Source organism: Myxocyprinus asiaticus, chromosome 2 (genome assembly GCF_019703515.2).
Source record: "Myxocyprinus asiaticus isolate MX2 ecotype Aquarium Trade chromosome 2, UBuf_Myxa_2, whole genome shotgun sequence".
NCBI classification, from domain to species: Eukaryota; Metazoa; Chordata; class Actinopteri; order Cypriniformes; family Catostomidae; genus Myxocyprinus; species Myxocyprinus asiaticus.
In genome coordinates, this window is record NC_059345.1 from 28,319,805 (window position 1) to 28,334,832 (window position 15,028).

The following is a 15,028-nucleotide window of genomic DNA, read 5'->3' on the forward strand; positions in this document are numbered from 1 at the left end:
AAAAGAAATATGGGACTACTAATTAAACATAGTGCAAAACTTCATTTCTGCAACACTATGAAATTGAATTATTAAAGGCAATTTCATGTATGTTTCCTAACATTGCTTATAGTTCTCTTTCCTTTGTGAAGAGCCGAATGTCTTTGTTAGAGCAAATGTCTGAGAGTGACTTGTTAGACTACTTTAGGTCAGTTAGACCTCATCAGGGATTTCTCAAGGGAAAATAATGGCAGGGAAATATCTTCTGTGCTGTGCGTCACGGAGCTTCAGTTATTCCTTGTTATTCAGTTGTTCCTTGTAAACAATATTAAGACAGCTCCTCACTTAATTACCATGGCCTTTTTTATTATGTTGTCTTACTACAAATTTAAGTATCACTTGGTATATTTAATATTTACAATGGAGTCGACTAGGAAAAATGCATCTACTTTTAATTTGTAAATTGAATACAGTTTTAATTACATTATATCAGTATAGAAATTTGGGTGTAAAGTTGAATTGAACAATTAATATGAATTTCATTATGTCTAAATTGTGGTATGTCCCCCTTTTGCTATAATGACAGAACAGTATTCACTCAAACTGTCATGGACTCCACAAGTTTATGCAAAACCTGATGATCCAAGTTATCCCAGCATGATTTGTTAAAAAAAAAAAAAAAAAAAAAGCGTTCATTCGGACAAAGGAATTAACCTGGTCAATGTCAGTGTAGCCTATTTTATTGCAACTGACCTAGAAATAGTGACCTTAAATATAAGAATCTTAAATATTTATATAAGAATCTTAAAAATGTATTAATTCTTTGTCATAACGTTTAAATTAAGGTTTAAATTCAGATTTAAATTACATTTTTTATTCCAGATTTTTAATTTAGTAAAATACTTTTGAACCCCACTGTATTAGATTTGTCCATTTTGTTTTGTATCATATTTTTGTAAAGTTTTTCTTTTGTATGTAACTAGTCTTTTTCTTATATGCTTGTGCCAAGAAGAACATCTGTATAGTCATAGATCATAGTTTACAGTACCTCACCAACTTAAATTTAAGTGCAACTTAAAGTGCCCAATATTATGGCACTGTAAAACAGTTGGGGTTTAAATATTTATTCTTTTTTCAGTAAAGATACAATGTAAAATCAAATTATCTTTATAGAGAGATTACAACAAAAACATACATTCCAGAAGTTAAAACTTTCAGTGCATCTCCAGTTCACCTGTATTTTAAAATCAAATCTTCAGAAGATGGGAATAATAAGCTCAATAATATCATGGCAGAAGTACAGAAACAGTGTTGTGCTCATGAAATCCTTTTAATAATAAACATTTTTGCTTTAATTCAGCTGTAAATTAAACGTTTTGTTTTACTCATGTGCAGGCATGTTGGTTGCCTTTGGGATTCTTCTTTTTTTAGTTTTGGGTTTAGACTGTAACCATTAGAGGCAGCTCTCTCAGAAATAAATATATTTTGTGCCAGCTATTTGTGCTTACATTTCATTTTATTATTTATTTAATGGCATTTGACTATTCATATTTAAAAATAAATAATAAATAAGAAAAGTAGTTGCATAACATGTAGGGGAAGTGACCCAAATAAACCCAAATCTAGGTTTTACAGTACATGTTTTTATAGATAAATGAACAGCCTTCCAATAAAGTCTGTATTGAATTAAAAAAAAAAAGATGAATTTCTCATCTGAATATTTATTGCAACATGAAAAGTCCAGAGTGGGCTTATACCATTTAAGCTCACAAGTGTTCCTAATAATTATGCTACTTTTTGAATACTTTTAAATGTATTGGGTTCACATTTTATGAAATAAACACAACCATTGTTTTATTAAATAATTTTAAGATTCGTACACCAAAGCGTAACCAATTAAAACATTCCGGTTAAAACTGGGTGAATATGAAATGCAGCTAAATAAATATACTAATTATTTATTTACTTAATTATTCATTAATTAAAAATAAAATGGTTTGACATTTTTCAGCATCCATTCAACAATAATTCATCAGTCTTAAAAAAACAAGAACAATTTCTTTTTAATGAACATCAAAAACATCACAACAAAGTTCAAGATAACTTTTTCTGTCCATATGACTTATCAAGTATAAAAACAAAATGGTAAAGATAGTGAATCCATGCACCACAATAAGTATAAAAATATAATCTAAAACTGTGGAATACAGAATATTAAGAAAACTGCCATGCCATGTATTTAATGTTATTTCAAAGTTGTCTTTTTTTCACAAATCTGCGCTCTCTGAAATAGGGTCTTCTCATCAACTCCATATTTCATTTCCATTGCAGCCAGCTTGTAAGATTCCTTATATACTTTTTTTTTCCTCAGGATGCCTATATTGTCCCTACAATGAAAATGAAAATGGTGGTTTAAGTTCATGAATTGAAATAGTGTATTCTGGGCACAATCAGTTAATGCTATTCTATATGAGGTACAATGTGTTCTCAGCTTAGTGGGCTTAATAGGAACACTGGGGGTCAATGACACTGTTCCTTGTGACAGTAACAAACATCTGCATTTAATGTAAAACAAATAATTTTGCTCATCTGTCCTTATTATATTTCTAAATAAAACAACATGTGGGCTTCTATGGTGCATGGGTTTACAGTACATGATCACTTCCCCTACAAACCTTATTTTTCAGTGAAACCAGGGAGCCACCATTATCAACGTTGAATGTGGACCACTTCCGGTATCAGCCACTTCCAGTTATTTTAGCGATACAAAAATACTACATTAAGCTGCTTTATATTACACGCTGGCAATATAGTATGTCATCATATTATTATCATTAATTATGATTTTCATAAACTCATTGGTTTTAAACGCATAAAGTTTTACTGTATATCGCATTTTGCCATCGTTGTATCACACTGTTTCACAGGGAGAATGAATGAAATCAGGCACTGACAGGACAGTACTCCGCACCGTCTGACATGCCTCCACAAACTTTACACAACCAATAGAGAGCAGAAAGCCACTGGGCAAATTAACTTTCTTTGCACCAAAACTGCATCTTGTTTCATCTTTGCAAATTAATAAACGCATTTTACTTTCCCTTCTTGTCAGAGAGCATTCTCTATTTCTTAGCAGTGTATAGTAAACGGACACGCAGATCTCACATTCGGCATGGCTTATGAAATATCGCCTTTGGAAATAAACAAACAAAGGCATCATTGGAGGTTATGCAGGTACATATAAATGGAGATTTACATAGAGACAAGAAACACTGCATCGTCACGATCTTGGTAAAAAAAGAAGCAGATTGTGTCACTGTCTCTTCAATACAACACACACCAACAAGTGAATGATTTACTTTTTTACAATAAATGCTGAAGTTAGAAAATTATCTGTCATTAGACCATCATTCTGCTGTACATCCTGTGGTTGTGTGATAGTTTATAAACTTATATCACTAAATTCTGGTATTATTATCCTTCTGTTTATTTACATTGCAATCAATAACTGCGGAATGTTTACACATTCGCCGGAAATGCAGCCGCTGCTTACTTCCGCATTGCAAAATAAGGCGGATAGTCATTGGTGATTTTACTTCACATTGGGAATTCTACAAGAGAAGTGATACATCATTTACAGTATTTTATCGCAGTTACAATACTATGTTCTTTGATTATATTTTGCATAGAGTATCAAATATAACATTTTAACTCAAGTCTCTGATCTTCTTTGACACAGTGCAATGTCTAATACCATTGGCTAATAAATAGTAATATGCTTTTGAGTGTGTGGCTGTTAATGTGTGTTTGCAGAGAGCTCTACTGGAACAGAAGCAGAAGAAGAAGCGTCAGGAGCCCTTAATGGTGCAGTCTAATCTGGATGGGCGATCTCGTGTCCGCAGGACCCGGCAGTCAGAGGAGCAGGCTCCCCTCGTAGAGAGCTACCTCAGCGGCAACAGCAGCACCATCTACCATGGTACAAAGTGCAGTTCAAAGCCAGATTGCATGATTTTCCTTTACAGTCATCCTGCCTCAGGCTTCCATATACCCTTCTCCTAAGCTCAGCTGTACTAGCAGATGCAATAAAGCTGGTTTTTGATAAGTTCCAAATGGAACCCTGTAAAATTCCAAAAAACACAATGACCAGAGAGACTTGAGCTTCACATTCACTCTTGAGGGCACGAGGCATTATTCCAAACTGTCACTATGCTGACATCCCAATATCGACCCAAGCTGCTCAAACAGAGAAGCTCACAAAGGCCAGTGATTGAAAATGGAAATGCTTGTTTGCTGATTGTTTGGCAAACAATGCTGCCATTCTTCCCGCTGCCAGCAGTTCTGGCTTGAGTTACTCTATTGATCTCTGTCCCAGACTGCTCACTGTTAGATAAACCCTTCCTACAGTGTCACTGCAGACTTCAATCATCTATATTAAGACCTTGAACAGTGTCAGAGGTTCTTCCTCTAAGCCACCAGAAACTTTATTTTGGACGACTCGTGAGCAAACATCTTATTCATAGAGCATTATCATGCCGTATTTCTGTTTGGCATTATGGTTAAGATCTACACAATGAAATGACCTGGGCTGTGTTTCCCAATTGGCAGCAATGGTCTCTTCAATCAACTTAAACTTGCAATGCTTTTGGGAAATGCAGCCCTATTGCACAGGCAATAAATAACTATTGTTTGTGTTATAGATCTACATTAAGGTCTTTAACACAGCTTAATCCATATGCTCTGTACCAAGAGCTCATAGTGAAACTTTTTTTTTATCCTAGTTTCAGTTTTTTTTTTTTTCAGCCCTTCAACCACATTGAACTCTTCTCTTCTGTTCCTGACACAGTTTTAGTGCCCATCACCTTGCATGGTAAAGTGCTATAGTTGTAGTTGCTTAAACCTACAGTATACCTCTTTGTGAGTCTTCCTTTAAAAGGAATCTTCTGGGTTCAATACTAGCTAAGCTCTATCAGCAGCATCAGTGACGCTGTCAAGTACCACAGAGAATAATTTTGACTCATTCCTCAGTTTGTAAAAACAATAAAAACCTCATGTATACTGTCATGCACTTGGTGTAAATGTTAAAATGGATACTGTTTCTATGATAGAATCATTTATCAACCTTGTCACGACTATGTAAAAATAGTAAACCCACACAGTAAAAAATTGCCAGGATTTTACAAGATTAAACTCATTTCTTACAATAAAATACTGTTTTCAGATTTTTGCTGTAAAATCAATGCAGGCTTGGTCATTTTCTGTCACAACAAAAAAAGAAATTTGAATATCGCACTGCATCAGACCTGGTTCCAGATCAAAATCACTGAGGGTGCTTCTGAAAATAGTGGGGGTGCTCTGTATAAAGTGGAGATGTATCGTAATTACACATTTTTTTAAATATATTAAATCATGTTTATATGCTACTAAAACAATGTAAATAACAGTTTTTTTTATGTACAAAACATATATTGCTTAGTTTTTTCACATGATCTGTCACTGAAAATGACAGCAAAATGCTGCACCTGCAGATTAGGACATACTGATTTGCACAATCATACACATTTATAAGTTTTGATGCAGCAACTGTGTGTTCACAAAATGCAGGGATTTTTGTGTGTTTGCTGGGATTCAAGGAAATCCGCTTGCCAATTTACAGTATTAGTCTTACATATTCAATTGAGCAGGGGTGTGCAATTGTTTTGGTACAGGGGCCACATCAGTTGTTAAGTAGAACATGGAAGAGAGAAGATAAAGTTTTACATAGTTGTATCTTTTAATCCCAGAAGTAGAGGTGCACTCATGTACTCGATGAATGATGCACAGTTTTCTGAAGTGTATACTGATGAAGCCATTCTGCAATTGCTTGAAGTTTTGCGTGTTAGTAAAACAGAATTAAGACTGAATAAAATTATTGATTATTTTACCATACTTCAATGCAGTGGTCATTTAGTATTCAATTTAACACTCTACATCAGTTTGGTTTAATAGTAAAATAAAATATTCCAAAATTATAGATTCTAAAGGCTTATTTTAATGTTGGCTGCAAAGTGGACACCTTTGTTTTATTCTCAGAACATTATCAACCTGTTTACATGCTCATGGGTCATGATGTGGCATCCCATTCAGCACACAACTGAATAAAACAGGTTGTATGACACTGATAAATGATTACTGCCAGAGTAACATTCACATACAGGCGTGAGGGACTTCAGCATTTTACAAATAACACAAAGAATAACCCCTCCGCGTGCGATTGATGCGAAGATCTATTGGGATTTTACTAAAGTTCACCACTGAAAAGGTTTGCTCACAGACTTGCCACTAAACAGCACACGCAGCATCACGAATGGACATGGAGTGGCTGCATCACACTTTTCTTTGAGCAGAATTTTGCACTATTGAGCACTTTAAGGTTTTTTCCAAAGAGGAGAGAGTGTGCGCACTCGCATGCATGGTTGCCAGATTGGAATATTTAGGTTTTTCAGAGAATGTATTTTTAACATGTGTATTTTGTCTTGTACTGGCAGAGTTTTTATTGTCAAAACAAGTGAAAAAATCTGCCAGTACTGAAGAAGTAATCCAAAGTATTTCGAATACGTTACTAACCTTGAGTAATCTAACGAAATACGTTACAAATTATATTTTACAGCATGTATTCTGTAATCTGTAGTGGAATACATCAAAAGTAACCCTCCCAACCCTGAGTATAAATCTCTGATTGGGGTGTTGCATCTATTATCTGGCAACCCTGAGCATATTAAAAGCTTATGGATGCATGATAGGTCCCGAAGCCAGAAAAATGAAAGATCTAATAAGAAACGTTCATGATAAATCGACCCGCGGGCAGCAGTTTGCCCTGGTCTGCAATTGAGGGTGCTCTAAGGTTCGTTTGAGGGTGCTTAGCACTGCATTATGGGAAAATTTGTTTCGTTTGAAGTCACCATTACGGTGTTTAGTGTTCCCTTTGGATGGGACCTTCTCTTATTCTTTTCTAATTGAATTTGTTCCAGTTGGTGCAGTTGTGTAAGAACACAATTTATTGTACTGTAATGTGTGGAAAAAATAGTCAATTTAGTGGTTAACTTTATGTCAGCCCATGATGGATAAGCTACACCATATGATGCATTTGAAAGTAAAGAAATAGTATTATTTTAAATGAACAATGAGGAAGGGATGTTTGCAAAGCTAGGCTATAATATGGTTGGTTTTATCACTCATTAACATTTTATCATGAGTTGTCAGTCAGGCATGCAAGATATCAACACTCAGCATACAAAACTCAACGATGGTGACAATTAACAAACAATGTGCATAAAAAATACAGAGATGATCATTGTGATTCTGCAACACAGCACTTTTACAGTAATGTATTGGTCCTGTTCACTGTGAAGTCACAGTATACAGTTGTCTTTTAATAGTAATAAATTGTAGAAATACTATTATAAAAAATACTGTCAAAGTCATGCAACAAGTAGCCAGGAACAATTTTTTTTTTTTTAACAGTAGTTACTTTTGCACAATACACACAAGGACACCAGAAAAGGACATACACACTGAAAAGCAGAAAAGATTAAATACTTTCTAGATTGAATAAGTTAAAGCATAAATTTGAAAATATTAAGTAAAGTCTACATTCAAACATGTACAAATTAATTCTGTAGCTTATAAGTAAATATTATTTATGATTGTTTGTTATTTTTACAATGTGCCATCATGTATTAATCCTGAAGTATTCATATATTTTTTTTGGTATTCATATTTCGCTAGTAAATAAAATAACTAAATTTTAGCTGGTTTTCTCAGCATGCACTGGCCTTGAATAATTAATGAGCTTGCATGATTTCACTGTTTGCAAGTTTATTTACATAGTTTTTATTGTTAATTTTGTCATTACATTTGGTAACTTCTTGTTTAATTTTTTTACTCAAAATTACCTGTATCTGTTGATTGTCACCGTCATGGTGTTTTGTGCACCAGGTGTTGAGGTCTGCATGCTCTGTTTCTTGTTTTTATGGTCAGTAATACAGAGTGATATAGTCTCATAGACTATATAACATGCATTAGGTTTCTTTGTGGGAGGCTTCTATATGTTATGTGATACATGATTAAAAATGTTTGTAAGGAAAATTCAAAATGTGACGTGTTCTAAGAAAATGTTTATTTAAATATTACCAAGTTTATTCATGTATATCATAATTGTAAGTAAAAGTTTAACAATTTACTCAAATGTTCGACCCAGATTCGTGGCAGGCCCACTGGGAATAGTCCCGGTTCTCCCTATGGTCAGTCTGTCCCATAGACTACAAATAAGTGAATAGCTGAAAATGTATTTTTCATTGATGGATGAGTCAAAATTACCTTTTTTTTGGTGTTCGACAGCATGCCACAGATGCTATTGACAGAGGTTAAAGGGATAGTTCACCCAAAAATGAAAATTCTCTCATCGTTTACTCACTCTCATGCCATCCCAGATGTGTATGACTTTCTTTCTTCTGCAGAACACAAGTTTAGATTTTTAGAAGAATATCTCAGCTCTGTAGGTCCATACAATGCAAGTGAATGTATGCCAAAATGTTGATCTCCAAAAAGCACATAAAGGCAGCATAATAATAATCCATAAGAAATGATAAGCGAATTTTCATTTTTGGGTGAACTATTCCTTTAACCTCTATTGAACCTGGAAAATTCCATAAATTACACTGAAATGTTTAAATTTAACCACACATCACTTTGCTAAGATAAATCATCATTCAGTTGATGCTGAATTTGTGATCTGTACTTTTTGTGTGTAATAATATTCCAGATTCCTCAGAGGATTGTGTTGATGAAAGAGAAGAAATCTGTTGATACCTGCAATACACACCATTATGAATAATTTACAGTGTTTCCCTTAATGTTGTGCTCTCTCATCAAAGAGAGAGTACCCTTGGCTCTAATCCACCCTGAGCTTCAGTCAGAGAGATGTAAAATTAAGTAAATGGTCATGTTTCTTTCTTTGTGTATTAAAGACTTAAAAAAAAAAAAAAAAAAAAAAAAAAAAATAGCAAGCCATGATCTCTGAGGTTTCTTTTCATAGCTAAAACATTAATCATTTTATGTCACTCTATGTGACAAGCTTTCCATTTCATGCCTTTCAATTTTTGTGGTGTGTAGCTATGGACAGTTCAGACCGACAGTGATGTCAAAGTACAGCCACTCTGTCTGCACTTGTAAGAGTTCTTACAGATCTGTTTCTTAAAGAAAGCACAGCAGTGCATGGTCTTGAAGTTATAAGAAACTGTCTGTGAGAAAGAATTAATTTAGCTTCAAAGCTTTGATTTCACAGTTGCTCTGACAGCCCCTGAATCCTCTTCAATAAAATTGCATCCAGGGACACATACAAATACCGGGTTGTTTTGTTTTGTGCTTGCAACCATCTCATTGGGAATACTGCCAACTGAAAGGGATAGTAAGTTTACCCAAAAATTACAATTCTGTCATCATTTACTCACTCTCATTTTGTCCCAAACCCGCATGACTTACTCTCTTCCGTGAAACACAAAAGGAGATTAGCCTCTGTCACCATACACTTTCCTTGCATCTTTTTTAATGCAGTGAAATGAATGATGACCAGGGACAAAGCTGCTTGGACTTCAAAAAATGTCAATTGGGTTTTGAGCAACGTGAGGGTGAATAAATGACATCATTTTCATTTTTGGATAAACTGTCCATTTACTGTAATCTGTGTATCTGCTTTGTGAGGGCTATGTCTTTGCTAACTCTCTTTCCTCTCCTCATTCATTTTAACCCTATTCTTCATTTTCCTCTTGTGTGTTTTTTTATTTTTATTCTCTCACACTATCTTCTCTGCTGCTGTTCATCCCTGGCCTTCTCCTGCACCTCCTCATTTAGTACAAGAAGCGGAGCATGAAGACGTTAAAGCTGTAGCAGAAGTTCAGGCCCCTCGCTCGGCTAAAAAAACCAAGCTGCCTACCTCCACTTCTCAGACTGGCAGCGCCAAGAAGGAGAAAAAGGGCAAGCACAGAGGTCAGCTGAGCAGCCTGTTAACAGTCAGGCCCAGCATGTGCACGAAAATCTCTGTGTGTGTGTGTGTGTGTGTGTTCGTGTGAAGGATGTTTGTGTCATCCAGCATGTCAGTTTGTGTTATGATCAGCATTACCTATTCTATATAGGGGAGAAGGGTACAATTTATTTTCCTTTTTAATGCTTTTCACAAGGATTTCTTTACTTTCGTCCATCTCTGTTGCCATCAGCAGTGCCCTTTTGCCATGCACATTAAGGTTGTGCATCATGGCATTTGTCAGCTGGCATGTAAGGGCACAATTCTGTCAACACTTTTATTCCTTTTTTTCCAAAAGTGCTGCTTAATTATTATTATATAACTGCCTTAAAGCTGATGTGTGTGAATTTTTTTCTTCAGATTTTAAACGTTCTCCTATCCCAGTTTTATTAGTAAGCTATTTGTAGGTTCATTTCCCTGAAATGTGTCTGTGGTGCTGTCAAAACATTGCTCTGTTTGTTTGAGCATCCCGAACAGCCTGAAACAGCAACATTGGCTTAACCAATGTCATGAGTCTCGGTCAAAATATTTGTTTGATCAACCAATGGCAGACTGGGAAAAGTGTTCAGAAAACCTTTTGAAATCTGTTTAGTGATGCTAATGGTGCAGAAATTCAAACTTCAGCTTTAACTTTATGATGTTTTCTTTTCCAGATGCATACTTTTTTATGTGAGACATTGCGAGACATCTGCAAATTTAGCTTTTTTAAAAACAAAGCAAATATGAACTATGGATGTGCATGGTAACCATTTGTAATATTCAGTTAACCTGAGGGGTCATGAACGGTTATTTGTTTATTTGTCGGGACTCAGGAATAAAGGATGTTTATTGCAATGGAAATGCCTCAAACACTACTCAAAATGGCATGGAATAAAGACCACAGTTATCTGTGAGCTGAGATAGCACAATACATAGGTCTACAAATGATAAAATAATTTACATTAAAGTCAAACAAAAATAATCAAACTGCCACAGCCTGCAACATAGTATTTTTAACCAATGGGAAATGCATCATTTAAATGCTAAACCTGAAATGCGCTCTGCCTGGGCAGGTCAACATTTCCATGAGGCAGCGAACGCTAGTCATGTGCATGGAGTTACACTGCTGCAGTTTATTAGCCTCTTAATTTTTAAATGGTTTAGCATTTAACTTGTGGAATTATTGTCTACACACCAGAGTAAAAGGGAAAAACATTTACGTCTTACTATTTATCAGGTGCTGAAACTGGAACATCTGGAATCATGTGTAACAATGTAACAGTCACATGAACTTCAGAACATCGAATCTTTGTGACATTTGCGATATAAATGCTAGATGCAGGCAACGAATGGCGAGACAGAACACAGGTGTCTCGAGATGCATTTACAGTTATTTACGTTTTTTTTTTAACTTGACAAAGTGTAAATGCGGTGGTCCTGCACTAAAGACATCCATCCAGCATGTGTTTAGATAGAAAAACAATTGGAAAAAGTACAGACGCGTGTAAAAACACATTTGAACAGCCCCTAACTAGCCCTGTACTTAAAAAACTGACCTGAACCTGGCCCAAACCCGAGGGTTAGTCGGGTACCGCCAGGTTTAGATCGGGTTGAAGACCTCTATTGCACATGTAGAAAAAACGAATAGTGATTTTGGTATTCAAATACAGGTGCGTCGAATGGTTAACTGAATAACAACTATCCATGCACATCCCTGACATGAACACTATGAAATCAAAACTCTCATTGGAGCTGCTACTGAATTTTTTTTTCTCATGTGGTGTATTTGCTTAAGCTACTGTACCACAGCTATATAAAATCTCTTCATCCTGTCTCTGTATTCTCTATACTGTGTTTTTGAATTTCATTTCCTGTCCTCTAAACCCATCTCCCTGTGATCTGGGAGCGTGTTGAGGATTTTCACTACTTTCCCCACCACTGACAGCATCCCACACAGCATTAATGAACACGCCCCTGGAGAGAGACCAAACCGCTGCACCATTGCCAATCCTTCCTCAAAGAAAAAAAAAAAAAACAATGTCTAATACCATGTACACGAACAGCTGCTCTCCACTTGTCAAGAGCAGCAAAAAAAAAAAAAAAAACATAATGCAGCCTTCATCGGTAAAAGGCATATACAGTACATTCATGAATTACAGAAATGCTGCCTCTCTGTGATTGTAATGCACTTACTAATAGACACATGGAGCTCAGTTAGATAAGCTGTGGCAGTGGTAGGGATGCTTTTGGGTCAATTTCAGCACCAGTATGATTCACATAAGGAAGCATGTGTATTTCTTGGCGAGCACACATTAGTTATTTGCTTTAAACTAAACACTTTGACTTTTGCTGAAGGTAAGAGTTTAGGTGGCATAGCTGACAAGGCTGCAAACTATACTATACCATACAACAGAGTAAAGCCAAGAAAACAGAGTTTCTGTTACAGATTACCCAGCTAAAACCAATCTAAGGTGGTTGGCTGGCCAGGCTGGTGCTCTGCTGGTTTAGCTGGGAGGCAAGCTGGAGGCCGATAGATAGTTAGATAGACAGACAGACAGACAGACTGACTGACTGACAGATAGACAGACAATTAAAGCTGGAATAGTATCAAAGTCTTTCTAGCAAGTCAGTCCACTGGCGGCCATCTTTGGAATGCTCTCGGGCAACTATTTTTCTATGTTAACAAGCGGCATATGTAATAGCATAAGTGCAGCTCATATCTATATGAATGGGGATGGACCGAAATCTCCAAAATGGTTGATCAGACAAACGTAATCAAAATGGTTGATTACGATCAAATAACATATTTCAAGTCAGCAGTAAAATATGACAACACAGGTATCATAAATTGTGCATCTTTACCTCAGATTACAATAAAAAAAAAAAAAAAAACAGGTTTGCATAGCTAATGCGCATGCGCGTTCTCGAGTTGACTGACAAGCAATGTCTGAATCTAAATTGTGATTGGCTCTTTTACCTGTAAGGCGGGACTTCCTTTCAAAATCCGTTGTACATTGGGCATTCCCATTTCTCCCATTCATTTTAATAGAAGTGGCCCAGCTCTGCTAAACAGTCTCTGATAGTATTTGCCGGCAATGTAAGTCTATGCAGAGACTATTTAGCAGAGACGGGCCACTTCTTTTAAAATGAATGGGAGTAACTGGAACGCCCAACGGTCAACGGATGTAGAAAGGAAGTCCTGCCTTACAGGTAAAAGAGCTAATCACATTTTGGATTCAGACATCACCTGTCAGTCAACTGGAGAACGTGCATGTGCATTAGCTATGTAAGCCGGTAATCTTTTTTTTTTTTTTTTTTTTTTTTGTAATCTGAGGTAAAGAAGCACAATTTATGATTCCAGTTTTGTCAGATTTTACTGCTGATTTGAAATATGTTCTTTGATCGTAATCTTGACCAACCGTTTTTGAGATTTTGTTGTTTCCTCATTCAAGTAGATAGGAGCTGCACTTTCATGACTGGAAATAGCTTCACGGGAGCGTTCCAAAGATGGCCGACAGTGGACAGACTTTGATCTATGGTATTTATAATTTTTAAATCTGGATTTAAAACAGTAAGTAAAAAAAAAAGAAAAAAAAAGTTAGAAAATAGAAAATAGTTAGAAAATCAGTTAGACAAAACATGGCACACTAAGGGTCTGTTCCAAAACTTAGTGAGCTGCCTTTTATGGGCAGCTGTCTTCAGTAAAATCTTACTGAAATGATGCCTCTTAAGAGAGATTTTGAACCCTTTACATCGACAGTAGCTCTGTGCATCATTCAAATAGCACTCCTCACTAGGTTTTGGAACAGACCCTAAGTCAAAACAGTCTGAAGGTCTGTACAAGTTTGGTGGATGAGGCTTGAGAGCTCTAGGAGAAATTACAGTTGATAATTTTGTTCTAGGTTTAACAATGTCTGCAAAATAAAAGCATCTTGGCTTTGTCAAGCCAACATAATAAATGTGTCTAGCAACAGGTCAACAGAAACAGTTATGTACTCAATGTAACAGTATATAAACAAACTGTGTGGTAAAGAAGAAGTATTCCACACAGCTACACAATTCCATATTGGTAAAAAAAAATAAAATAAAAGTAATTGCGTGTTTCCCTTACCATCCCACAAAAACTGATCTCTGACTAAAAAATGATGGTATGAAATCCAACTAATGCTTTGAAAGAATAAGCTGATACAAACAGCTTGTTCATGCTATGAAAACCCTACAAGGTGAACCATGTGTTCTGACTGTTGCTTTTCTCCGCACTCTTTATTCTTGATAGACTGATCAATATTTTTTGTCCCGTGTTCATTCTTCCTCTGGCTCTTCTGAAGATTACTCACCTTGTTAAGGCCTCTCTTGGAAGCAGCCCTCGCAAAGTTCACTTTAACTACAATGACAATCATAGTCTAAATGCAATGCTGATTATTATGCAATCTTAACCACAAATGCCTCTCGCCTGTCTAGCCAGAGCTAACTCACTGACATTATGCAGCAGAGCAGACTCAGGAGGTGGGAGATTGATGTTACTAAGGGTTTCTGTAGCTATAATTCCTTTTTTGGGCCTGGATGGATGGATGGATGGATGTATGGATCGATCGATGGATAGGAGCTGTAATATAGGGAGTTGCATGTTGCACTGCTTGGCTGGGACACAAAGGACAACATGTTCTCCCCTAGTGATAGTGACTAATTGGATGAAATACAAAACCCAGACTGACATAAGAGCGTTTATAAATAGATGCGAAGCAAACTATTGAAATCCCAGGGGCACTTAAAAGCATCATATGCATATTTCACCAAGAGGGCTACTGTGTATACTTTGTAAAGCTATGTGTTATCACAAGGTTCAGAGCACAATTCTGGAAACAGAGTTTTTTGGGATCCATTCCTCATGCATTAAAAATGTTAATGTCTGTCTCCATACATTCATGACGTCTTCTCAGAACACTATTACTTTCTGACATCAAAATAAATGTTTAGGTTGATATAGCGGAGTTAATGGTGTTACTGTGTTGT

General features: G+C 36.0%; 1 protein-coding gene across 8 annotated transcripts in view; it reads left to right on the forward strand.

Moving 5' to 3' along the window:
* LOC127451997 (tubby protein homolog) overlaps positions 1-15,028 on the forward strand; it is a 108,419-nt gene that overhangs the window by 74,540 nt on the left and 18,851 nt on the right. For 7 of the 8 annotated variants that reach the window (XR_007899191.1, XM_051717137.1, XM_051717114.1 and 4 more), the window contains 2 exons: positions 3,793-3,955; positions 9,868-10,002. Coding sequence is in view for 7 of the 8 variants with exons in the window: in XM_051717137.1 (XP_051573097.1) it covers positions 3,793-3,955; positions 9,868-10,002 (298 nt within the window). In the remaining variant the exon portion in view is untranslated. The remainder of the gene's footprint in view (positions 1-3,792; positions 3,956-9,867; positions 10,003-15,028) is intronic. The other variant, XM_051717145.1, reaches the window with a different exon arrangement.